At 37.6% G+C, this 26768-nt stretch overlaps 1 protein-coding gene across 1 annotated transcript in view; it reads left to right on the top strand.

The window, feature by feature from the left end:
• Window positions 1-26768, top strand: part of RP1 (RP1 axonemal microtubule associated) — a 273274-nt gene that overhangs the window by 161811 nt on the left and 84695 nt on the right. The window contains exons 22-24 of the mRNA XM_050802339.1: window positions 4134-4192; window positions 4517-4561; window positions 17502-17665. Coding sequence (XP_050658296.1) covers window positions 4134-4192; window positions 4517-4561; window positions 17502-17665 — 268 coding nt within the window. The remainder of the gene's footprint in view (window positions 1-4133; window positions 4193-4516; window positions 4562-17501; window positions 17666-26768) is intronic.

The following is a 26768-nucleotide window of genomic DNA, read 5'->3' as shown; positions in this document are numbered from 1 at the left end:
TGCTTCTGTCCCTAGACATTTTCCAGGGATATTGTTACTCTTTTCCCTCATTTGTTTTAGCTCATTTTATTCTTTCTTCTGCTTATTGAAATTCTTATCCCTTAAGGCCCCGGACAAAATGTTATCCATGCCATGAAGCTTTCTCTGCTTGCCAGTCAGAACTGTGTTCATCCTTACCCTCTTTAAATTCCTCCAGCACTTGACTTAGACCTTTGTGCAATTCTTGCCAAACAGTGCACTGCCATTGTTTGTGAACGTATTTGTCTCATATACCAGATGATATGCTTCTTAAGGGTAGGGTCTCATAAATTTCTCTTTATTTTCCAGTATGGTTTCTCGTACCGAGTATGGATTTAGCAAATATTTATAGATAGGAATGGGGAAGGGAAGGAAGGAGGGAGGGGGGTAAGGACGATGGATGGAAAACATAATGGAATCCTAAGTTGGAAGAAACCTTAGAGGTCACCTAATCTTTGCATGAGTTCCCTCTGTAACATACTCAGATGTCTCATTACAAATAATTTATGCATTTATTTATTTTCAAAATAATTCAGCCTGTCTACAAATGGTTTTATTTTCCCTTTCTGGGAAAAGCAGGGGTGGGAAGGGTGAGGGGAGATGATGAATGATATAGATAAAAAAGATGTTGAAATTTTGATAAGGTACAGAAATGTAAAATACAATTTTTATAGGGAGAAGGGAATAATAAAAATTATCATGAGGCAGTGAGCAATCATTTAACTTTGCTGATTTTTTTTTTTTTCCTGAAAGAGGCCACTATTAATCATTTCTTGCTATTCTGAGCATGTATTTGTGCTGCTGCAGATTTCTGTGCTCTTCTTTGTCAGTTTGTGCCATTCCTTGGTGCGAAAGTGACAAGTAGTGATGGTGGGAACCTGACAGAATGAGGTGCAGGAATGAGTCTTGTTCATTTTTTTGGGATGGGGGTGGAGACATAGAATCTTCAAATATTGCTTCTGCCATTTTCAATGTGAATGTGTGACAAATATAAAATATATCTCAGACTAAATATACTCTGTACTACTCCTTACCTTGTTATACATCTTCCCCCAGCAAAACACCCTGCATGTTTTAAGGCAGGAGCACCCCAACACATTCCACAGTTGTCTAATCTTAAAACACTAAGAGAACTTTTGCCCCTGTCTTTGTGTTTCCTAGCTAGGCCAGTGAAAGGGAGCTCCCTGGTGACCAAGGGGTTTAGGCATTCTTTAGCTGATGGCTGGCTGCAGAGAATGGATTGTGTTCTTGGTCAAGCAACCTGCTGCTGCTTGCTTTTCATTCCACTCCTTTAATATCATCACTGTACCTCTCAAGCCATACTGCTCCAATTCTCCCATCTGTTCACTGGCTTTGGGGAAATTTTCTTGTCCTAATGCAAAAACTTCCTTCACTATGCAAGGCCTACTGTTTTATGGCACATCTGAGAAAAGTAGGGTGATTGTTGGTTGACTGGCAGTCACCCCAAATATATTTTCTGTAACACCAACTGTGTACAAGGCACTGTGTTTGGCAGTCAGAAAATGCAGTAGGAACTACTATACTGTAATACATTTATGTATGTTTAATTCTGTGTCCTTTGTGTAGCTACAATTATTATCCATAATTTACAAATGAGGAAATTGAGGGTTACACAGATTAAGAATATGGGTCAAGGTTGCACAAGCAGTAGATGTTGAAGCCAGGTTTTGAAACAAGGCAATCTGACTCTACTTGAAATTTAACATCTGTTTTCTTTTTTCTTTCTTTTCTTTTTTTTTTTTTTTGAGATGGAGTCTTGCTCTGTCACCCAGGCTGGAGTGCAGTGGAGCGATCTCAGCTCACTGCAACCTCTGCCTCCCAGGTTCAAGTGATTCTCCTGCCTCAGCCTCCTGAGTAGCTGGGATTACAGGTGTGCGCCACCACGCCTGGCCAATTTTTGTATTTTTAGTAGAGATGGGGTTTCACCATATTGGGCAGGCTGGTCTTGAACTCCTGACCTCAGGTGATCCACTCGCCTCGGCCTCCCAAAGTGCTGGGATTACAGGTGCGAGCCACTGCGCTGGGCCCTGAAGTCTGTATTTTTAAACATGAAGCTGACTGCCTTTATTCAGGCATATAAAGTAAACTCTACATATATAACAATGTAGCTGGAAAGATGGGATACATAAACCAAAACATAACTAATAAAGTAAGATTGCATAATTAGGAGCTGACTAAATGTGCAAAATATATTGTATGTGTGTTATTAGGTTCCAGAGGAGGAAAGAACACTGTGAGCTAAAGTGGTCAGAAGGAAATGGAATTTCTCTTAGCTCTGGAAAAATGGAGAGATGAGCAACCCTGACAGCTGGGTAGGACTGTGAGCTCACAGTTCGCCTTTATACCCCACACCTTCCCATTATCTGCTGATTGCAAGGCTAGTGTGGTGGCATCAGTCCTACAGCTCAGACTCTAAGTTCCTTGACATTGTCAGATCCTTGAGTAACCCACACACAACCCCTGCCCCTACCCCATCTTGTCCAGCAGCCTCCTGTGCGTCAGCCTCATGGAATCTCATTGGACTCTGGACCTTTGCCAGTGCTGTTGTCTCCCTCTACGGTGCCCTTCGTGACCTACTTATTGTCCAGCCTTCAGTTCAAGTATCACCTCTTTGTTGAATTGTTTTGTTCTTCATTCCTTTGCACTTCCCCATTCCTGCCATTGAGTTGGTCAGTCTCTTTCTTCTCCTATAACATCTGTATTTAAGTCACTCATCACACTTTGTTACATTTATATCTTTACATATCTGTTTTCTTCTGTTTTACAGTGGAAGCTCCTCAGGTCAGGTTTCTTCTCTCTTTTGTTTTTCTTGTAGCTCCAGCACTTAGGAAAATGCCTGCACACACAAGGCATTTTCTAAGTATCTATTGAATGGATAGATGGAAGGATGGAAGGAATGAGAGTATGCGTAAGTGTGTGAGATAGCAATAACCATGTTTTTTGTGGGCAATAATAAAATTGATATACCATGTAATACTACAAAAAAAATGCTTGTACATGACTTTTCATTTCAGCTTCACAACACTGCTATGAGGCAGGTAATTTAGTCAAAGAAAGTAAGCTTCAGGAGAGTAAGATCACAAAGCCAGTAAATGGCAAAGCTGGTTTTCTGAACTTTTCTTCAAAAGGGAGCTTCTAACGCTAAAGTTTACCTGGTTTAGGGGGAAGCTGCCTGGAGGATCAGCGATTAGCTCACCCGAAGCACGTTTTCCAACATGATAATATTTCACCAACTTTTATGGTTATATATATATATATATTATTTTTTTTTAATGAGATGGAGTCTCACTCTGTTGCCCAGGCTGGAGTGCAGGGGCGTGATCTCAGCTCACTGCAAGCTCCACCTCCCAGGTTCATTCTATTCTCCTGCCTCAGCCTCCCGAGTAGCTGGGACTATAGGCGCCCACCACCACACCCGGCTAATTTTTTGTATTTTTAGTAGACGGGGTTTCACCATGTTAGCCACGATGGTCTCAATTTCCTGACCTTGTGATCCACCCGCCTTGGCCTCTCAAAGTGCTGGGATTACAGGTGTGAGCCACCACGCTTGGCCAATGGTAATATTCTTTTCGCAAACACTGAGGAAGAGATTTTAGAGGAAGTCAGGTGAAAGCAAGACAGAAACTCTCATAGAGGAAATATTAAAATAGGGAGTCTATTTTTCTGTGCCAAGTTTCCCTGCAACCAATGTGCAGGCCATGTTTTCTAGGCTGGTCCAGGTACCATGCTCAAAATCTGAAACCCGCCCTTGCCCTTTGCTCCAGCTTGGTACTGGGAGTGCTCTGCTGGAGCCCCATTTGCTTTTACAGGTGATAGTGATAGACGACTGACAAACCTGGAGAGGTGGGTGGTTAGCAGGGTTAGCAACGTATATATTTCGTTCTTCAAGCCACAGGTATGATACCATTCTTAGTGCTATGATGAGTATGTAATAGGATGGGTTGTGTTTGACTATATAAAAAGCAATTTTATAGTTAACATTTAGTGTGCAAAATTAATGCAGAATCAACCTCATTTTAAAATTGAGAAAATCAGAAATTAATTTTCTCTCTATTTTCTCCTCTCTCTCTCTTTCTCTCTCTCTTTTTCCTCAGATGGCTTCCTTTTATGTCTCAGGGCATAATTCATTCAGAAATTGAACTTTATCTTCAAGGTGAGGATTACTGAAACCATCGGTAGAAGGAAGTACAAGATGATTTTGTTACATCTGGACATCATGGAACACTATTCCCCAGTTTTCCTCAGAACAGCCCCTTTGATCATTTATCTTTTATTGTTGGATTTATAGTATTCCTCACAGTGAAATAAAAACATATGTAAATCTGTGTCTTAGAAATGTTATATGCCCTACTTGAAGTTAAAAATCAACGTAAGGATTTGCCACTGTTAAAGAGTTAAACTCATGTTTCTTCTTTTCCCATTTACGATGTCATCAGACAGATCTATTATTAACTGCACTTCACTTTTATTTTTGCAGAAATGCAAATAAATCATCAACCTAAAATACAAGAGGAAGCAAATGGTAAATGTTGTTGCCACTTTTCATCTTTTAATCATCTGAAATAATCCATTTCTGTTTCAAGATTACCAACCTTACACATTTTTTATAGTACATTCTTATTGAGTTTAACTGTTGATTGAAAAATACTTAAAATGAACACAGGAATAAGCATTAAAGTATAGTTGATTTATAAAGAAACTGACAGCAACTTTAGGCCCAAATGCTTTTTTCCTTAATGCTTCTCTTCAATCATTTAAATATATGGGGAAAATAATTATTTTCTGAATGGTTAAATTATATTAACTTCTTTTAATTGTACTTTTTAAAAAACTTATTTGCATATTGGTTTCTTAGTTTTCTTTTAAAGTTTTTGTAATTATCTTTTTCTATTAGATCCTCTTCAAATCAATCTGCAATTATAGTATTAATATGTTACATTTTTAAAGTTGATCTGAATGAAATTGATAAATACTGTTTACTAATATGCATACCAGGTTACCATATCTCTATGTTTTCAAAAATGGATATACTTTCTACAGTGGTGTGAAACTAGGCAAAGATTAGTGCTAACATTATTTTATTCATGAAGTCCTATAATGATGAAGATGGCTGCTGAGACATAAACAGTTCAAGCTTAAACTAGCATTCTTATCTATTTATATTAGGAACTGTGTTTCAGCTTAGTTTTTGTTATTTATTTTGTAAGGAAAAGTCTGTTCATGTGTCAGATTCTTAGTATGGTCATAATTTTACTAATGTTACAGAATTTCTTAATAATTTTAAAGGACCTCAAGAGGTCTGTGTCTTACAATAAACCATCAAGTAATAAGGCTTGAAATGATATTCTAAGTAGAAAAATTATCCATTAATACCAGAACTTGGTGGGGCATATGTGGGTAATAAAGGCTAATAGTTTTAAAACGAAGGTTATAATTAAGGCTGAAAATATCAGAAGTCCTTTGCCAATAATGTAGGCCATGTAATCAACATCAGTGATGTCAAACATGAAGTTGCAATGTACAGGGAATGTGTTGACCTAGAACTTTGTTAGATATACGTCATCAAATTTGATTAAAATAAGCTATTTTAAAATACTTGCTTGTAATTAATTATTTCTGTTGTCTTATTTTATGGCCTCATTAAAATGTATATTTTTTATAGTTCAAAAGTGGATTAGTCAAAGACTAATGAGTTTAGTTAGTTTATGATACACTGTCATTGTTTGTGAATGGTTCTGTCTTATTTCATTTTTAAATTCTAAATAATGCGACCTTTAATATTTCTTGGGATATGATTCTGGAAATACATTAGTGATCTCATAGTTATGTGAATGAGCTAATTTATGGTGTGGAAAGAACCTTGAAATGTTAAGCAGTCTAATCTATTGAGGCAGTGTTACATGTGGTTAAGAATGTTGAAAAGCAAACATGAGTCTTAGATTTTGAAAGTATATGAAGCACATGTATGTCATTTATGCCTTTCTATGTAGCTTCAGGGGGAAGAAAGTAGACCAAAATGCTATTTAAATTTAAAGGAGAAAAGGAAAAAGGACTCAACTAAGTTATTTTTACTTTCATTTTGAGGTGATCAACACTAAGTATAATTGTGCACCATTACTAACTCCTAGCCATGTTTTATTAATTCCCACAATCATCTAGGACATGTTTTCTAAACTTTGACACCTTATAATCTTAAATATTTATAATTCATATAGGTAAAATCATTCTTCATAGCAAAACTAACTACATAACTGAGTTAGACTGAACTTGGTTGTGAGAGAATATTTTCAGTATCCATTGCTGGATTGAGTTTCTTCATTGTTATCAGTGCTTTTGGCATATTGCTCTTATATCCAGCCACTATGCTAAACCCCTTCACTAATTCCAATAAATTTATATTAATTATATAATAAAAAATAAATTTAAATTGTAGTTCTAGAAGGTTTTTCAAGATACAATTTGAATGATCTATGAAGACCATATCATATGTGAATTACAACACCTTTTCTTATCCTAATATGCTGTCTAGGTCCCTGGTACAATGTGGAATAGAAGCAGTGATGGTAACATTAATAGTGAATGCGTATATTATTTGCTGTGTAGTCTAAGTGTTCCAGAAAAATTTATATATTTCATCCTCCAGTAACCCTATGGGGTAGGTTGTATCATTATTCTACTTCACAGGTGATGAAACTAAAGGACAGAGAGGTTTTTATAACTTGCCTAAAGTCATACAAACAGATTTAGAATTTGAATGCAAGTGGTTCGACTTCGGGGACTGTACTGTTCTTGCTTTAGAGGGACTGATTTTCACTGCCCCCTGCCCCCAGTCACTAAAAATGTGTGCGTAAGAGAGTATTTATCTTCTGTGTCTTTGGATTTATCTTGTTGTGTTATTTTTTAACATATTAAGCTACATTTAGCTTTTAGCCTTGTTTAAAATCTGAGTGAAAGGATGTTTTTAATTGTCAGGGGAGATTATTATTGTTATTATATTTCATATTACTCTTTTCTCAACCAGAACCTTTGTGGGGACAGGTTGGGTTTTTGATAAGCTCCTTTTACTACCCCTTATTTGGAGTCCAACCTTTCGCTAAGGGTGTATCCCCCTTTGGCTTACTTCAGAAGTCTCAGGTCCAGCTCCCACCCTCGTGTGGCCATTGCCACTCATTCTCCTGGCTTGGAGTGTTGGCATCCATCACACCTGCAGTCCTCGCCTTCTTGTTTGCTGAGTGCTCACCACTCACTTTCAGCTAGTGGCCCCTTTTATTATTAACATGCAGTGGATAATTTTTCTTACTTCCTTGAGATTAGAATAATGTACTAAAAACAATTTTTTTTTTGTAATTTATCCAGAATCTCATTGTATTATAGTGAAATGGCTTTAAAAATACCATCTCAGGGCCAGGTGCAGTTGCTCATACCTGTAATCCCAGCACTTTGGGAGGCTGAGGTGGCCGGATCACTTGAGGTCAGGAGTTTGAGACCAGTCTGGCCAACATGGTGAAACCCAGTCTCTACTAAAAATACAATAATTAGCTGAGCGTGGTAGTGCATGCCTGTAATCCCAGCTACTCGGGAGGCTGAGGCAGAAGAATTGCTTGAATCTAGGTTTTGAGGTTGCAGTGAACCTAGATGGCACCACTGCACTCCAGCTGGGGCAACAGAGCAAGACCCTGTCTCAAAAAACTAAATAAATAAAATACCATCTCAGGAAACTGTGGCTCGGAAGTGTAAGAACCTTGTCATCAGTCAAGCAGTTAGTAAATGAAAGAACTGATATTGGAACTTAGCTCTTAACCATTATACAAAGCTGCTTGATTTTAATGACTCAGCTTCCTACATGTACTCAAGGATTTCTGACTTCAGGGATTTAAAAATTCTTGGAGCACTTATTTATAGGCAATGCCAACCCTTTGTAGTATCATTAACAATTTGGTGGATTTTGTGTGGTAAAGATTATTAAAATATTTTCTCTCTCCTCTCAATTCTATTGCCTATACATGCCTGGCTGGCCTCACTTCCCAAATAGTGTCTGCTCAAAGAAAGAAAATTAAATTTAATGATTAGTCTCAGCTAAACATGATTAAGAACATAAAATATTCTATCACATCATCATGCATTCTGAGTCAACTATAGATGGCTTTGTATTGCCTTCTACTCTGATCATTCAGGGTACAATTTCCTGTGGTGGTGTGGATAATGACAGAGTAACAGCCTACCTCTTGTGTTGGAGCCTTCTGTCTGTTGTGTCAGCCTCATTTCCTCCACAGGAAGACACACTGTGGCACTAGGGAGCCTGGGCAAGCCTCAGGAATCAGTGTCTCAGATGAGTGTGCATAATTTGTGAAGCTGAGATGCCAGAGGAACCATTTTCAAGATTGCCTCGTCAGTCCCAACATACAGAGCCTGAAACTAGGTTAATGAATTCCAGCAGGGCTAAGTGGGAAAAGAGAAGTCAACTTGTGAACAAGTTTAGAATCAAAAGGAGAGAAGGTGAGCCAAGAGGAATTCTCCCAGCAGAGGCCAGATGCTGTGACTTACTGTTTAGTGCCTGAAACCTTTGGTATGGGCATGCCAGGAAGTGTTAAGTGAGCAACCAGGAAGACAGTGCAGTGTTTCTCATGCCCTGGCTGGGTTTAGCTTCATTTGCTCCCAAATTAAATAGCTAGTGTTTAGTTTTTGTTTGATTCTAGAACATTGGCTCACACTTTTTTTTTTTTTTTTTGGTTTGAGACAAAATATCCGTAACTCAACATAGCAGTGGAATGGAATGGATTTGACACTGAAACAGTAATACTCAGCATCTTCAGATATCCAACAGCCATGCAGAAACATCACCATCAACAGCCTACACCTCAACCACTTTGTGTTTATAAATAATTCACAGAAAGCATGGAATGGTTTGGGGTGAAGTAGACTTAATCAGGGTATGTCTTGTTAGTCTGAAGCAAGTTTTCTAAACCTTGGGTCTACTGACATTTCAGCTTGGATAATTTTTTGTTGTGGGGGACTGTCATAAATATCAGGGTATTCAGCAGCTTTCCTGGCTTCTACTCACCCACTGGATGGCAATAGCACGCACCTAGTTGTGATGACAAAAAAAAAAAAAAAATGTCTCCAGACATCAACAAATGTCTCTAAGGGGCAAAACCACCCACAGTTGAGAACTGCTGACCTAGAAAATAGTGGTTCTGCTGGAAAAGCGGTCGGAGAGGTGTGGAGATGGGGAAGTCTGGAAAGGAGGGTGTGGGAAACTGTTTGCTAAAAACGCCTGTAACTGCAGCATTTTCTGTGTTCTTCTGAACTCAACAAAAGGTAGAATCAGCCTGGGCAGACATTGGAAACTGCCTTGACTAACTGTGTAAAGCAGAAATGATAGTACGTGACAGTTTTGCTATACACTATTAGGTCATAAAAGATGACACCACTCCTGCCTGGGAATGTTAGTCTTTAGAATCCAGCCACTGTCCTGTGAAAAAGCCTGGACCTTATGGAGAAGTCTGCATGGAAAGGAACTAAGGCCATTGCTCTGACCCCTGGCTGTGCTTGCCACCAGCACCATCTTGCCAGTCACATTGAGAGAGTCATGTTGGAAGCAAATCCTCCTGGCCACAGCTGAACCGCCCCAATTGACACTATGTGGAGCAAAGATAATCCTTCCCTGCTAAGCCTGGCCCAAATTGTACTTTCAATGGCATAAGAAATGATTGTCATTGTTCTGCACCATTAAGTTTTAGGATAGTTTGTTATGCGGCAATAGATCATGGTAGCAGTAGAATTGGTAGTGGATAGGCTCATATAGACCTGCATACACAGGTCAAGACTTGGATTCTAAATATATTAAAGATTATGAATTGCTCTCCTAATGACCAGCACACAGTAATGTGGGTCTGAAAAGTAGATTTGAACCTAGTAGATTGCTTAGGATGTTGGGACACAAAGCACTCAGGAATTGTTAGCAAATGCAGTTGGCCTTCCGTACCTGCAGGTCCTACATCCCCGGATTCCATCAACCATAGATCGAAAAGTTCCAGAAAAAACCCAAACAATAAAAAATAACAATATAACAACAGAAAGTAATACACATTTAAAAAATACTGTTTATATAGCATTTATATGGTATTATAAGTAATCTAGAGAAGATTTAATGTATATGGGAGGATGTGCATAGGTTATATGCAAATATTGTGCCATTTTATTGTTGTTTTTGTTTGGTTAGTTTATTTTTTAGAGACAGGGTCTTGCTCTGTCACCCAGGGTAGAGTGCAGTGGCATGATCATAGTTTACTGCAGCCTTGACCTCTTCACCTCGGGATCCTCCTGCCTCGGCCTCCTGAGTAGCTGGGACTACAGGCATATGCCACCACGCCCAGCTAATTAAAAAAAATTGTAGAGACAAGATCTCACTGTGTTGCCCAGGCTGGGCTTGATCTTCCCACGTTGGCCTGCCAAAGCACTGGAATTACAGATGTGAGCTACTATTTTTGGCCAACTAGGCCATTTCCTATAAGAGACTTGAGCATCTTTGGATTTTGATATGAGGGGGCATCCTGGAACTAATCTCCCTGGAACACCGAAGGATGACTATAGTCAAAGGAAGGCAAGTCAAGTTTTCCATGTAAGCCAAGATAAAGTGGGTGATTAAAGAGGCAATGGGACCTGGAAGAAGTTTGGCAGCAAGTATCAAGGATACAATGGAAGGGAATTTGGGATGAGGACAAGGTGGAAATGCCAAGGCTGAGCTGCTAGAATCCAGGTTGAAAATCATCACAGGGAACCTAGGGCACCTGGAAAGAATTTGATATTTAATTTTCACACTTTCCTCCCTGTTAAGGGTCAAGATTTGAGGTGGAATCGGATGTACTAGATTCTGAATCCTGACTGCACCACTTACTCACTGCATGGCTTGGGAAATCACTGTATTTCTTTCAAATACATTTTGAAAATACATTGTGCCTCAGTTTCTTTCCTATAAAATGTAGGTAATAGTAGAAACTCTTGGGATTGTTGTGAGAATTAAATAATATCCATAAAGTACCTTGAACAGAGCCTAGTACATCTTATGTATCCAATAAACATTAGCTTTTAAACTGTATGTTTCACTTGTAATGGAACCTATCCCTGTCTTAAGTGCTGCGGCTGTAGTCCCACTGTGCACATGTTTGGACTACAGCAAGCACTTCCCACCTGGTTGGCTGACTCTGTCACTCTTCTTAGTCTTCTCTCTTTAGCCCTGTAAAGTGGAGTGTCCTTTACGACATCATACAATAATCGGTGGTAAATAATCACAGGAATAACAAGATATTCATCTTAGACCAATATCAAGATAAAATAGGTAACAGATTCATTTCTGATAATGTTTTATGGTTGTTTTCTGGACTTAAAGTGGAGAAAATTGAGCACTGTTCAAAACCATTTTATTCTAGGAAGCATAGCTGTTTCTAATTCGGTGTCAAATTTATCCCAACTCCTGTGGTAGTCAGCACAGAATTTCTCTATTGCTTTACATGTATAATAGGATTAATGATATTTGTCTCTTGAAAGAATAAAAATATTTGTAAAGCACTTAAAATTAAAAAAAAAAATCTCATGATCCTCTTATGAGGTTGTATTTTGAAGGACTTGTGAATTTATATACACAGAATTATTTGGAGATAAAATTAATAAAAATTAGAATAATCTGTCTTGTTTACAGTATCTTTGCTAAATCTCATATAAATATATTTATATGACCTTGAAAATGTGGATCATACAAGGTCAATATTTGTTTCGATTATCTTTGTGCTAATAAGATCAATTATGAGGCAAATAATAATGTCCTTGTCCTTTGTATGAAAAGTGACACTAATGACACATCATCAGAAGGATTTGTTTTTGTTAATTGATAAGTAGTTATATATTGTGCTGAAATAATCTTAATAGTATCTTGAATATCCTTCCTCATACAGGCAGCCTTGCTTTTCAAAATACATTTTAACGGATCCCAAAACGTTTCATAAATCACCCATTCATTTTTTGAAAGGCTGTTATGTGCCAAATGTTGTATTAGGCACTGGGAATACAGAGACATTTAAGGCCAAAATCTGCCCTTCAGGGGCTTACAATCTGGGTGGAGAGGGTCCTGATCTGCCAAGGCACTTACTTGCATGTCCAAATGTTGAAGTATGCCAGGGTCCAGTATAGGCATGAGAGGGAGAGTGGTTCATTCTGGTTACAGGGAGGAATGTTTGTCAATGCTTCTTTTTTCCTTTTTTGGATATGGAGTCTCACTCTGTTGCCCAGGTTGGAGTGTAGTGGCCCGATCTCGGCTCACTGCAACCTCCACCTCCCGGTTCAAGCAATTCTCCTGCCTCAGCCTCCCGAGTAGCTGGGTGTACAGGCATGCACCACCATGCCCGGCTAATATTTGTATTTTTAGTAGAGATGAAGTTTCACCACATTGGCCAGGCTGGTCTCGAACTCCTGACCTCGTGATCTGCCCACCTCAGCCTCCCAAAGTGCTGGGATTACAGGTGTGAGCCGCTGCACCTGGCCACGTTAATGCTTCTTAAGAGAAGCTGACCTTTGAGCTAGGATGTTCACCAGGTTAGAGGAGAGAGCTGAAAGAGAGGACATTTTGGCTGAAAGATTTTAGTCCAAGTCCTGGAGGAAGAAAGGAGCCTTTCAGGATAGCTGAAGGCTGGCACAAGGGAAGGTCACCGTGTGAGAGGGAGGCTGTAGAGGGGTCCAGTGGCTACTTGGAGGTGGGTGTTATGGGCAGTGGGCATCAATATTATAAAAAGAGCTAGATTAGACATTTGACAGGCATACCAACCTATATGTAATATTATGTCAGCATGGATGTAATGATAGAGAAAGTTTTATTAATTCTGACCCTTCCTCACCACCTAAAATCTGGGGTGCTCTCCAGGACTTTTTTGGAGGTAGATCTGTTCAACTTTTGAGTTTTATCCCCCAAGTCACCTGCAGTTCTTCTCCATCTTTCCCTGCCACAACCCTCAACTTCTCTACCGAGTAAGAGCCAAACAAACATTTCATGCATAAGGCTCTTGGTCTTTTTAGGCTGTCTCAATCTACCCCTGATTATTATAGTCAGGGAAGTGAGAGACTGCAGTCTGCAGAGACGCGCTGGGTTTTTTCGCTTTCACTCAATCTTCCTGTGTCCTACTCTGTTAATGTAAGAGTCATGGGGACCACGTTTGCTGTCCAATGAGGCAAAGCAGACTGTCCCATCGTTTTTTTTATTGCATTGCAGTGACTTAAGGCAAGCAGATGTGAAGAGTGTTTTCCCTCAGTATGCCCAACTAACAATTGCATGGAAGAGCTTAATTTACATGCATCCTCTCTGCATTTCTTTGAGTATTCAGTGGGTAGTTGCCAAGTAACTGAAAACGTGTCTAGACACAGATGTTTCTATATTCAACAACAGGGTTAATTTTCTGAACTGCAAAGTCAAATGCATGTAACCCCTGTAACAGAATACACAGAATAAGGTAAAGAAAAAATGTTATAATCTAAGGAAGGGCTATTGAACTTTACTAGCTGTAGCAACTTTGCTCACCAAAATAACTCAGCCATGCTTTCCTGAGAATGCATTTCCAATTGATAAGAAAACATTGGGAAGGAAATAGTTAATGACAAGTCTGCAGTCTAATTTTTTCCTCTACCTGGGATACATGAAAGAGGTGACTCAGTCAAATCCCTGTGCATACATGCTAATAACTAGACATCCTGATAAAAATGCTAATGTTTTTATAAGTAAAAAGATAATGGAGAGTCCTTATCTGTGAAATACTTTCAGCAGCTATTCTAGTTATCTATTGCTGTGTGAAAAACCACCCCCAAACTCAGTGGCTTAAAACAATAATTTGTTATTATCTCTACCTTTCAGCAAGTTAACGTGACTCAGCTAGGTGATTTTTTGCTTGGAACTTCTCACACAACTTTAGTTAGTGCTGCAATTGCAGACATCTGAAGAGATAGCTCCCCCATGCTGCCAGCTGATGAGCCTGGGTTAGGCTTTTCAGGCCATATGGTCTTTGTTGCAACTACTCAACTCTGCTGTTGTAGTGTGAAGGCACCGATGGACAATACATAAACAAATGAGCATGGCTTCATTCCAATGAAACTTAATTACAAAAACAGGTGGCAGGCCAGATTTGGCCCATGGGCCATAGTTTGCCAACCCCTGGGCTATGATCTCTGCAGGGAAGAATGCTTGTCCTGGGTCCTGCTAGTGAATCATTAGTAAACTCGGTACTAGGTAAGATGCATAAACTGTGTGGAGTTTGATTTGATCATCGAACTCACTTGTTCCTTAGAGTCTCTCGAATGTTGAACACAATGTTTGTGCATAATGTGGACACAGTATCTGTAAGTCAACTTGTCAACAGATATTAATTTAATTCCAATTGTTGGCCTACATTACACTTGATGTTCCACATTCATGGATTCAACCAACAGCAGATAAAAATATTTTTAAAAAGGAAGGTAGTGTCTGTACTGAACACGTACAGACTTTTTTCATGTTATTGTTACCTAAACAATACATTCTAACAACTATTTATGTTGCATTTATATAGTATTAGGTATTAGAAATAATCTAGATATGATTTAAAATATACAAAAGGATGTGTGTGTATTATACAGAAATACTACACCATTGTATATCAGGGACTTGAGCATCTATTGGCGTTGGTATCTACGGGGATTTCTGGAACAAATCCTCCACAGATACTGAGCAACAACTGTAGGCTGAAGTTTGGAATTCTCTAGGTCAGTTTTATGTATACTGATTGCACCTGGTTACATGAGAATGGAAATGGCAGAGCACATACTTCTCAGTGTAAATATGGAAGATCCTGTTAGACTTTACTTCATTGTTGAGAAGAAATCTGAATTTATTATGGAATATTTGGAGATCATAGAGTATATCCAAACTACTTTAAAAGTATTTTTAACACAAAAGAAAGTAAGCCTCCTAAGGCTGTGATTTCCAAGAAAATTTCCTTTTATCTGCAGTAGGGTTTATTTAAATGAAAGACATTGCTATAGTATCTCCCCCAATTTAAGCTTGGAAAAGAGAATGAAAGGGCACAGCCTGAGGTAGATTGTCAGTAATGGCTTATTGCACAGTCAAGAGAACTTTTAAAAAAATCCTTCAAAACATTGGTAAATGTAAGATAAATATTTAGACTTCAATTACATGGAATTTTCTTTCTTCCTTTGAAAACTCTAATAGAAGTAATTTTCCAAAGGGATTAACAGATGACAACATTTTTTGATATGAGTTCTTGGAGTTGAATAGACAGTAACTATAAGGCAAAGAAAAAAAAGAAACATATAGATAAAATATCTGAAGGCATATTCTTTTGATTTTTTTGGTGAAAAAGTTTTGCAATAGAAAATTACAGAAAATACTTGTAATTTTGGCACATATACAAGCAATACAAAAACTGTACACATACTTTTAGCCCTGTTATAAATAAATTATTTCATAGGGCAGTGGAACTTTTAATTTAAAAATAAACTCAGAATATTATTTTCTATAAGTGTTCTCAACTATTTTGTATTTTAGGTAGTGAAACATTCTTAGAGAAGTTCAGTGATTAGATTTTTAAAGCATGAAATATAAAATTTATTTTTTTTCCAATTGCAAAGAGAAAAACATGCTTAGGAAAACTTGAAAGTGAATAAAAATAACTGTAGAAGATGTTTCATTAGTTATCCCACCCTTAAGGCCTGTGTCATCGTGACATGCTAATTCCAAAAAGGAGGAACACAGACATATTATATGAATCAGTGGTTCCTTGCTATTTGCCTCTATTTCAGTAAACAAGATATCCAAGCTTCTGTGCAAACTTATTCCTGTCCTTGCCCCCATGATAGTAGGGGGGATCATGATAGTACTAGACAGCAGGTCCAGATGGCCCGGGAAGGAGATAAGGATGAGATAGGAAAGAAGACCTACAAAAAAGGAAAGAGATCCTTCCACTTCTTGAATTATGCATCAAAGCACAGGTGTGAGGTTTTCTGTAAGAATTAAATTATGATAGGATTCTCAATGGGACTTAGTTTTAGATTTGCATGTTTCTTATTTTCCCACATGAACTGTAGATCCTGAAAGCTGGCTGGCTGCAGGGTAGAAGTAGCAGTGCACCCTTTTGAGTTCTGCTGCCCATTTGAGGTACTGGGTCCATCTTTCTTAAAAAAGATGACATTATGCAAAATTTACTTGATGCAAGTTTTATCAAACTGTTTAGAGATCTTCAAATGATGTTTATGGATATATGGACAGTGGCGGGTGGGGAGAGGCATTGCTGGTTTCAAAAGAAAATCACATCTTAATGGAAGAATTGCTGAGAACTTGGTGGGCAGAGTGTGGTGGTTTTAATCGTATTTTGGAAATATAAAAATTACTTACAAGGTAGGAGGTTTATGGAGCCTTGGAAAACAACAGTAACAACATCTTCAGATTACCCTTGCACCCTAGGGACAAGCTATGATGAGTAGAGGTGCATGCGCTGCACAGAATTCTAACTGGCAGGACTTTGTCCTTTGCTGTGCTTGGCTGTGTGGTGTGGACTCGGGGTGAGAGGGGTTCATTGCTGTGGGTTTGATGATGTAGTTTCCCAAAGAAGTGCACAAAATAATAAAATGAAGACCTATTTTGTCTTTCTAACTAAACCAATCATAAGACAACTCATAGATCTTTTTAAGTTATTTCCTGCCATGCTCTGCTTGTCTCAGCCTTTCTGTGCTCTCAGTATCACTGCAGCAGGAAGCTCAGTGATCTCCTATGCTTTCCCGATGTATTGTCTTTCTCTGCTTCAAACGTGTCTTTTCTTCATCCTCCCTCCGCAAGCCCAACTCCTTCTGCCAAGACCTATTTGTCCAGCACAGCATTTTTTTCTTTACTTGTTGGTTTGTTCCAGCTCTCAGGGAACTCCAGCAATTTTTCATGAGAAAGAAAGTTAGTAATTTTTTTGCCTTGTTTTTATGTCTTCTACATCCTTAGCACTATCTGCTAGGATCACCAAACTGTGTTACTAGTGTAGCTTGATAGGACTCTTTTCTAGGACTGATGATGCCTTAACATCAGGTTTTCAGGATGCCTGTCATTCATTCCCATCCCCAAATTTGACAGTTATTTGCCTAAATAAACTCCTAAGTATTTCAGCTAAACACTTAATTCTAAATGCCTCCAATTCCATTGTTTTGCCCAAAATATGTATTGTTCTCAAAAGCCCACTGCTATTTGTTTTGTAATTAAGCTACAATATTTCCAAAACCTTTTTATATTCTAGCATTCAAGAAGGAAATCCATGATAAGCAATTATTTTCGTACTTGATTTCACAAACTATTCATAACCAAGTAAATTAAGTAGAAATCTTTATTTTCCTAATATTAATGTGTTTTTCCTCTATACTTTTATATTGATTTCCTTTTTTCTTTGCAGATGGAGACTGGAAGGTGACCATTGTCACTGGGGATCCTGAAAATGCTGGCACCACGGCAACAGTGTTCCTTTATGTCTATGGAGAAACAAAATGTTCAGGTCCTATTATTTTGGGATCTGGGAAATACCAGCTGTTTAACTCTAACACTGCAGATATATTCAAGGTAGAAATGATATAGCTATAACTTGTTTGCTAAGATATATTGTGATGTACATCCCCGCAGATGAAATGGAGAGTAATTTTTTGTTGTTCTTTTGGTATTGCATTCGCATTAAATTTGCTTGGTATATGTGGCATGTTTTATCCCATGGGAGCTGGGAAACAGTAATAACAACTGGGACATAAGATTTTTGTTTCTTCTTCATTTTTTTATTTGTATAAAGGCAAAAAAGTAAAGGCATTTTAGAACATTTAAAAATTAGAGTGGAATAATTTACTACTAATCCTATCATCAAGCTGAGTATTTCCATTTTTGAATATCTGTCTCAGTCCTTGTTCATACCCATACATGTTTTCCACAAGCACACCAACACATATGATGGAGCATGATGGTATGATGGAATGGTGGTGCAGCCTAATGACTAAGACATGGGCGAAAGAGTCAAATGGTCAACATTCAAATGCTGACTTTGCCACTTACAAGCATGGTGACCTGGACATATTACTTAACATTTCTGTGCCTCACTTTCCTCAATAATCTTCAAAGGGTTAGAATGAGGATTAAATTAATTAATCCTCAGTGTAGTATCTGAAATGCTCAATAAATGTTTGCTATTAATATTACACTACATAGGCAATTTTGTAGCACCCTGTATTACATGCAATATGGCCATTTATGAAAGGAGCTACATAGTCTTCCCACTTAAAATTTTTATTGATTAGATACTAAGTAATATACTATGGATAAATAGAACACTTTGGTGTCGTTGGACATTTAAATGGCTTCTAAGTTTTTGCTATTATAAATAATGCTGCAACAAACATACTTTTAACCTTAGCTTTCTTCTTGTTTTTTTAACCAAAGCTACCTATTTTCCTATGACAAACTCTGAGAAATGGTATTACTTTTGAGCCATTTTGAAAAACTACTTTGTAAAAGTATCTGATTTACATAGCACATTGCCTCCCAAAACATAGTAAACACTGGTAAATTTTAATGGTTGTTAAATCCCTATGACATCCCAAGTCATGTTGTCTATTTCTGCCATACAACATATTTAATAATTTCAATTAAAATTTATCAGTTTCTTTGTGCAAGTTAGAGTATATGACTGTGGACCTATGGAGTTGTCTTCATTTCTTTTTGTTAAAAGTGCTTTTTTGCGATGTAATTCACCCTAACATTCATATCATTACATTCATCCATTTTTAATATTTTAAATTTTTTTTATGTTTTAAAGTTTCATTTTAAATTCAATACGTTGAGTACATAATTGTATATATTTATGGGGTACAGTGTGATGTTCCAATACATACATATATTGTATAATGATCAAATCAAGGTAAAAAATATGCACCCATTTAAAGTGTATAAAGTGTACAACCCTGTGAATGTACTGAACAATCACCACAATCTAATTTTAGAACATTTTCATCACTCCGAAAAGAAGGCCAGTACCCATTAGCAGAAACTCTCCATTTTTCTATCTCCCAGCTTTAGGAAACTAGTAATCTACTTTCTGTCTCTATACATTTGCCTGTTCTAGACATTTCATATAAGTGGAATCATGCAATATGGAGTATTTGTGTCTGACTTCTTTACGTAGCATAAAGAATGCTTTAAAGCTTAATCAGTGTTGCAGCATGTATCAGTGCTTTATTCTTCTTTATGGTTAAATAATATCCTATTATATGAATGAACCACATTTTATTTATCCACATATCCGTTGATACAGATTTGAGTTGTTTTCATTTTCAGCTGTTGTGAACAATGCAGCTATGAACATCTATGTACAAGTTTTTGTGTGAACATGTTATTGTTTCACTATGTATGTATCATTTCACACATAAACTTGGGTATATACCTAGGAGTAGAATTTCTGAATCATATGTTTAACACTTTGAGAAACTGCCAAACTGTTTTCCAAAGTAGCTGCACCATTTTAACACTTCTACCAGCAATGTACAAGGTTTCATCTTTCTCCACATCCTTATCAACATTCGATATTATATGTTTTTTGATTCTAACCATCCTAGTGGATGTGAAATAGTATCTTATTGTGATTTTGATATGTATTACTTTAATGACTAATGATATTGAGCACCTGTTCATATGGTTGTTGGCCATTGATGTGTTTTCACTGGAAAAATATCTATTCAAATGACTTGCCCATTTTTATACTTGATCTTAGCCAAACGGCTGAGAAGCAATGATTTGCCCATTTTTAATTGGATCATTTGTCTTTTTATTAATGAGTTTAAGAGTTCTTTATAAATTCTGAATATGAATCTGTTATATATGTTTTACAATTTTTTCTCCCGTTTTTTGAGTTATCTTTTAACTTTCTTGCTGGTATGGATTTAAGTTACCTTCTAGTGTCCTTTCAAATCAGACTGAAGAGTTCCCTTTGGTATTTCTTGTAGGGCAGGTCTGCTAGTGATGAATTCTCTATTTTTGTTTTTCTGGGAAAGTCTTAATTTGCATATCCAAGTCTTAGTTGACAGTTTTCTTCTTTCAGTACTTTGAATATGTCATCCCACTTCTTTATGGCCTTTATGATTTCTGATGAGAAGTCAGGAGTTAACCTTATTAAAGATCCTGTACATATGATAAGTTGTTTGTCTTCTGCTGCTTTCAAGATTCTCTGCTTGTTTTTGGCTTTCAAAAATTTTACTGTGTTGTGTTTAGGTGTAGATCACCTTACTGTTGGTTTTAATAGTTACTGTGGTTGCAAAGTTGCCAGTTTTCAAGCCTATTGTGGAGTTGGGTAGGGTGGTAGAGAGTAGATCAACGTACAATACACAAACCCTTATGTTTCTACCAATGTTCATCGTTTTCATTGAATACATGCTCCTCAACTTGTTATAATCTTTTGACTAATTTTCAGAGTTCTAGATAATTTCATTTCAATAATTTTTTTATTGCTTTTGTGGAGCACTGGATTTATGGAGGGTCTCAGTCTGCCATTTCGGAAGTCCTGCTCTCCTCTTACTATCTTGGTCATATTTTGTTATTTTTAATTCAAGTTTCCGTTTCTCCATGAAATCTTCCATGATTTCCATAACTTGCTGAAGATAAACAAGAACTGGCCCAATATAAATTTGGATTCGAGGCTATGTCATGTGACTAAATCCTTGGAATAGAAGAACCACCATCCAAGTGGCTCTTGAGACATTGACTATCTTATTGTCAGAACAGTAAAAATTTCCTTTTATATAACTGGTTCATATGGTAGGTGACAATGTAGGGTAACTGTAATATTCTCCTGACCCAATCATAGGCCTCAAAGAGGAACTTGATTGTAGGACTTCATAAAAGAAGGGGATTCTAGTTTCAAAAAGGGCTTGCAAAATGGTGTCAGTGGCTTTGTAGCAATTTTGATATATACCCTCTATAGACTATACAGTTCAGCTCTATGGTTGCACCTAGAATGTCACTGAGAGTCAAAATGAAGGAAATTAAACATCCTCAGGAAAACAATCAAGGCAAAATTAAGAGCAAAATGTCTATTATGGCAGAAAGTTGGAGAGAGTAGGCAGAGAGGAGTTTCTAGAAAACAGGGACTAGACCTAGTTCAGTTGCTAACCCTTGAATCTGTTCATTGCCTGACATAGACTAGACACTCATGAATAGCTGTTGAAATCATGAAAATTTAATAAAAATTACTTGGCTGAAATTCGTTTAATATTGGCTGCTTTATCTTGGGGGCGTTCATTGTTGAATTTTTCTTGTGATCCTTCTCTGAGGGAATCATAAAAGCATCCATGTATCTTATATGGATATTATTTACTTATAAAACTGCCCAGAGATTTAGTTGAGCTTTTTATTGCATTTTTGCAAATTGAAATCTAAGTAGTATTCTCTGTTGCTTGGAAAAAGTTAGTGCTTACGCCATTCACTCCTAGAAAGTCGTTTTCTGCTTCTGATTTACTATTGTATGAAGTCAATTAATTTTGTAGATGAATAGGTTTAATATTTATTGTGAACTCCTAGGGCACTTGCCTAATCATTGAATATCCCTTATGCTTCTTAGAACAGAAATGGATAATACAGTTTTGCCTTTGTAAAAACAATTTATATCAGCAGCAAAGAGAAGACCTATATTTGACCTCCAACTCTGCCCTTTACTATATAAGGAAATATGGATAAAGCACTTAACATTTGTAAACTTTAATTTCCTCCTTTGTAAAATGCATGCAACAATACTTTATATCTATGCAGATTGAAAGAGTTAAGAATCAATGCACTTTATATAAAGTATAAAACACTCTTATCATTATGCTCTTTAGGCTGACTCTTATGATACTGCCCACAAATTGTTGGAGACTTCCTGATAGGATGGGGTTTAAGATAATTTTTCAGATGAATGAAGGCAGGAAGGCAGCTTGGCAGATGGCTGGTGGGTGGCTATTTCTGTCATGGGGGTATGTGTAGAAATGTCTGGAGGCTGGAGTGGGAGGAAGAAACATAGGAAAACAAGACTAGGTTGGCTGAGCTAGAGCAAGTCAGTGAGTATGTAATATCAAGAATGTTTATCTGGGTCTTTTCGATGTTTAAAGGTTAGATGTCCATGTGGACCTACAAACTATTAGCCATTATTAGCTAGGTGGGTGTTAGCATGTCATTTTGATTTTGGCACATCTCTGTATGACTTTCTTTTCTCTCCTCCTTCTTGTCCTCTTTCTTCTTTACCTTCTTTTCCATTCTTTCCTTTTTTTTTTCTTGGAATCCTAAAACTTGGGGATTGGTGATATTTTACATTGACTTCATTCAGAAGTTTAGGAGTGGCCGCACTAAGCAGTTCCCTGTTGACATGATTGACTTTCCTGTGGATGGCAGATCCTAGGGACAATTTAACTTAAACTTTTTCCTTAGTTACAAAAGTTGAAATATTTTTAAAATGACATCTTCTACAAATTCTCACTTATAAATACTTATTAAGAAAAGTTAATAATGTTGCTCCCCTTAAATAGAAAATAAATTGCAGAAATAAAACCCCAGCTCAGACGATGTCAGCAAGATAATAGAATGAAATTTGCCCAGCTTAAGTACTCCTCACAGGAAGACAAACTAACAATTATCTAAGGAGAAGAGTGCCTTTGTGAAAATCCCAGAAACTGGGGATGAGGTTGATGTACCCCACAGAAATGAGAAAAGGTCTCATTAAAAGGGTAAGAGAAGCAGTTACACTTTGACTGCTTCACCTCTCCCTCAGGCTGGCATGGCATCATACCAAGCTAGTCCTAGATGGACATCCAGCTTTTCCAACATTTTGGGGTGCTTCATGGGAAACTCACTTCTGCTTTGCCCTACAGGGTATACTGGGGGAATTGGCAGGGCTAGATTCTATGGGGTCAGCCAGGAACAAAGAAGCATGGCAGGGTTCACAGCAACCAGTGCACAGAACTTGGCGATAGCACTGCATCCCTGCTGTTATCATTATCACTGACTAACCAGAGAGCTTAGTCAGTGTCTCTGCCTAACTATGGAGCAAAACTAGTGGTACTGTCTGGCCAGAGAATGCAGTCTGCAGTTTTGCCTGTCTTGGGTTCCAAGCCAGTGGTCAGGCCAAGCCATGGAGCCTAACCTACAGCTCTGCCTGAGCAATGAGCCAAGCCAAAGACCCGGCCTGACTCTGGAGCATATCTTGCAGCCCTGCCTGATCAACAAGCCCAGACAAAGACTCTGCCATGACATAGAACCCATCCTGTGATTCCACTGGCAGCAGAGCCAGTGACCTTGCGCCACTATGGGGCAAGCCTGTGTCCCTGCCTGACCAGGGAGCTAGACTTGCAATCCAGCCTACCATGAAGCCCAGTCTATGGCCCCTCTCAGCTGTGAAATTTAGCCTACAGCCCCACCTGATAATAAAACCCAGCCTATGGTCTTGCTAAATTGTAGAGCATAGCCTGATGGAGCAGGGAGTCCAGACAGCAAACCCACCTAATTGTGGAGTGCAGCCTATAACCCCATCAAACTGCAGGGCACAATCTACAGATTCTCCCAACCTGAGAGCCCAGTAGAGGTCCTCACTGACTGTGGAGCACAGCCAACAACTCTGCATTATCAGGCAACCCACCCAATAACCCTGCTCAACTGTGGGACACAGCCTGTGACCCTACCCAATTGCAGAGCCCAGGCTGCAGCTAACCCCAACTGCAGAGCTCAGTCTGTGTAAATGTGAAGACCAGCCATGAGCACTGTCTGGCCAGAGAGATTGGTTAGGTCTCTGACTAGGAGTGATTGTGGAACTCAGCCTATAGCCCTGCCTAATCATAAGTCCAAGCAGCAGCACTGCTTGGCCAGGGAAAGCAGCCTATAACTCTGCCCAACCAGAGGCAGTTGTGGAGCCCAACCAGCGGCCCCACGTTGCCAGGAGCCCAATCAGAAGTTCTGCCTGACCACAGCCAGGTCAGCAGACCTACTGGTTGCAGAGACCACCTTGCAGCTCCACCCAACATCAGAGCATGGACAGATGTCTTGCCCAATTGGAGACCTTAACAGAAAGCATCACCTACCTGTGAATGCTACCAGCTGGTCTGTCTAAAACCCCAGGCTAGGCTGATGGGCGAAGGTCTTTCCCTGCCGATGTGAACCTGTAAAGGCTAGAAGCCCTGACTGCTTCCTTAAATGCACAGTCACCAATGCAAGAATATAAGGATCACAAAGAGTCATGGTAACATAAAACTACCAAAGAAAACTAATAAAGCTCCAATAGTTGATCCTAGAGAAATGGAGATCTAGGAACTGTTTGACAAGAAATTGAGAATAATCCCTTTAAACAAGTTCAGTGAACTTCAAGAACAAAACAGGTAGACAACTAAATGAAGTTAGATAAGCAACACATGATCAAAACTATTATAGAAGTTCAACAAGGACATAGAAACCATTAAACAAAATTAAAATTCTAAAGCTGAAGAATACAATGAATGAAATGAAAAATCCAGTAGAGAGCTTCAACATTTGACTCAATAAAGAAGAAGAAAGAATCAGTGAATTTGAAGACAGGTCATTTGAAAATATCCAGTCGGTGGAGCAAAAACGAAACAAAATAATTTTTCAAAGCAAAGAAAGGTTATTAGTTAATGGGATACCATCAAGTGAAACAATACATGCATTATGAAAATTCCAGACGGGAAGGAAAGATGGGGACAAAAAGCCTACTTAAAGAAATGATTACTGAAAACCTTGCAAATTTGGAGAGAGAAATAGACATTCTGATTTGTGAACCCCAAGGGTCACTGGATGTGTTGAATCTGAAATGTTAAACACAAAGCAAATTATAAATAAATTGTCAAAAGTCAAAGACAAAGAGAATTTTGAAAGCAATGAAAGAAAAATGATTCATTATATACAATGGAACCTCCACAAGACTATCAGTGGATCTCTAGCAGAACCCTTGCAGGCCAGGAAAGACTAGGATCAGATATTCAAAATACTAAGAAAAAAAACTGCCGACCAAGAATACTGTACCCACCAAACTTGTCCTTCAGAAATGGAGAGATAAAGATTTCCCATCCCAAAGTGATGAAGGAGTTCATCACTTTACCTTCCTTACAAGAAGTGCTAAAGGAAGTTCATCAAGTTGAAATGAAAGGACACTAATTAACAACCTAAAATATATGAATGTGTGAAACTGGCTATAAAAATAAACATATATAGTCAAAGGCAGAATTCTCTAAATTTTTATTATGGTGATGCATAACTCATTTCAATTCTAGTAGAGAAGTTAAAAATGTATTAAAAATAACTATAACAACAATAACTTGCTATTAGATATGGAATACATAAAATATAAATTGTAATATCAATAACATAAAATATTAGATGTGAGTTAAAAGTGTCATTTTATAGACAATTAAATTTAAATTATCTGGTTGTAAGATATTTTATGCAAGTCTTATGGTAACCACAAAGAATAAACCTGCAGTAGATACACAAAAGATTAAGAGACAGAGATCAAAGAATACCAACACAAAAGTCATCAATTACAAAAGAAGACAGTAAGCAAGGAAGAAAGGAGTAAAGGAAATATAAAGAATCAGAAAATTAACCAAATGGCAAGGACATGTTTTTAATTATCAATAATTACTTTAAATATAAATGGATTAAACTCTTTGATGAAAAGATGTGCAGCATTTGAATGGATTCAAAAACAAGATCCAATAATATGCTGCCTACAAGGGATTCACTTTAGCTTTAAAGACACACATAAGCTGTAGTTAGGGATAGAAAAGACTTTCCATGAAATGATAATCAAATATTGGCATGGGTGACTATAATTATATCATACAAATTGACTTTAAGCCAAAGACTGTCACAAGAGACAAGAAGATTATTACTTAATGATAAAGGGATCAATTTATCAAGAAGGTAGAGCAATTATAAATATTTATGTACCCAACACTGAGCAGCTAAATATATAAAGTGAGTACATTTACAACAATAGAAGTGAAAGGAGAAAAAAGCAGCAATATTATAATAGTAAGAGTCTTTGATATTAAACCCTCAATGATGGAGAGATCATGCAGATAGAAAATTGATGAGGAAACCATGGGTTTGAACAATACTGTAAACCCAGTGAATCTAACAGACATATACAGAACATTTCCTCCAACAGCAGCAGAATACACACTGTTCTCAAGGGCACATAAAATATCCAGGATAGATCACATGTTAGGACAGAAAACAAGTCTTAACAAATTCAAGAAGATTGAAATTACATCAAGTATCTTTTCTCACTACAATAGTATGAAACTCAAAGTATATGACAGGAGGAAAATTGGGAGATTTACAAATACGTGGAGATTAAACATACTCCTCAATAATTAAGGAGTCATAGAATAAATCAGAAAATAACTTGAGACAAACACAAATGAAAATAGAACATACCAAAACTTATGTGACACAAAAGCAGTGCTGAGAGGAAAGTTTATAGCTGTAAATGGCTACTTAATAAAACAATAAAGATCTCAAATAAACAAGCTAACTATACACTTCGAGGAATTAGAAAAATAGAACAAAATAAGTCCAAAGTTAGCAGAAAGAAGGAAACAATAAAGATTAGAGTAGGAAAAAAATGAAATAGAGAGTAGAAGAACAATAG

Source organism: Macaca thibetana, chromosome 8, assembly GCF_024542745.1.
Source record: "Macaca thibetana thibetana isolate TM-01 chromosome 8, ASM2454274v1, whole genome shotgun sequence".
Taxonomy (NCBI): domain Eukaryota; kingdom Metazoa; phylum Chordata; class Mammalia; order Primates; family Cercopithecidae; genus Macaca; species Macaca thibetana.
Note: the sequence above shows the minus strand (reverse complement) of the source record. Positions and strands in the feature narration are given on the sequence as shown.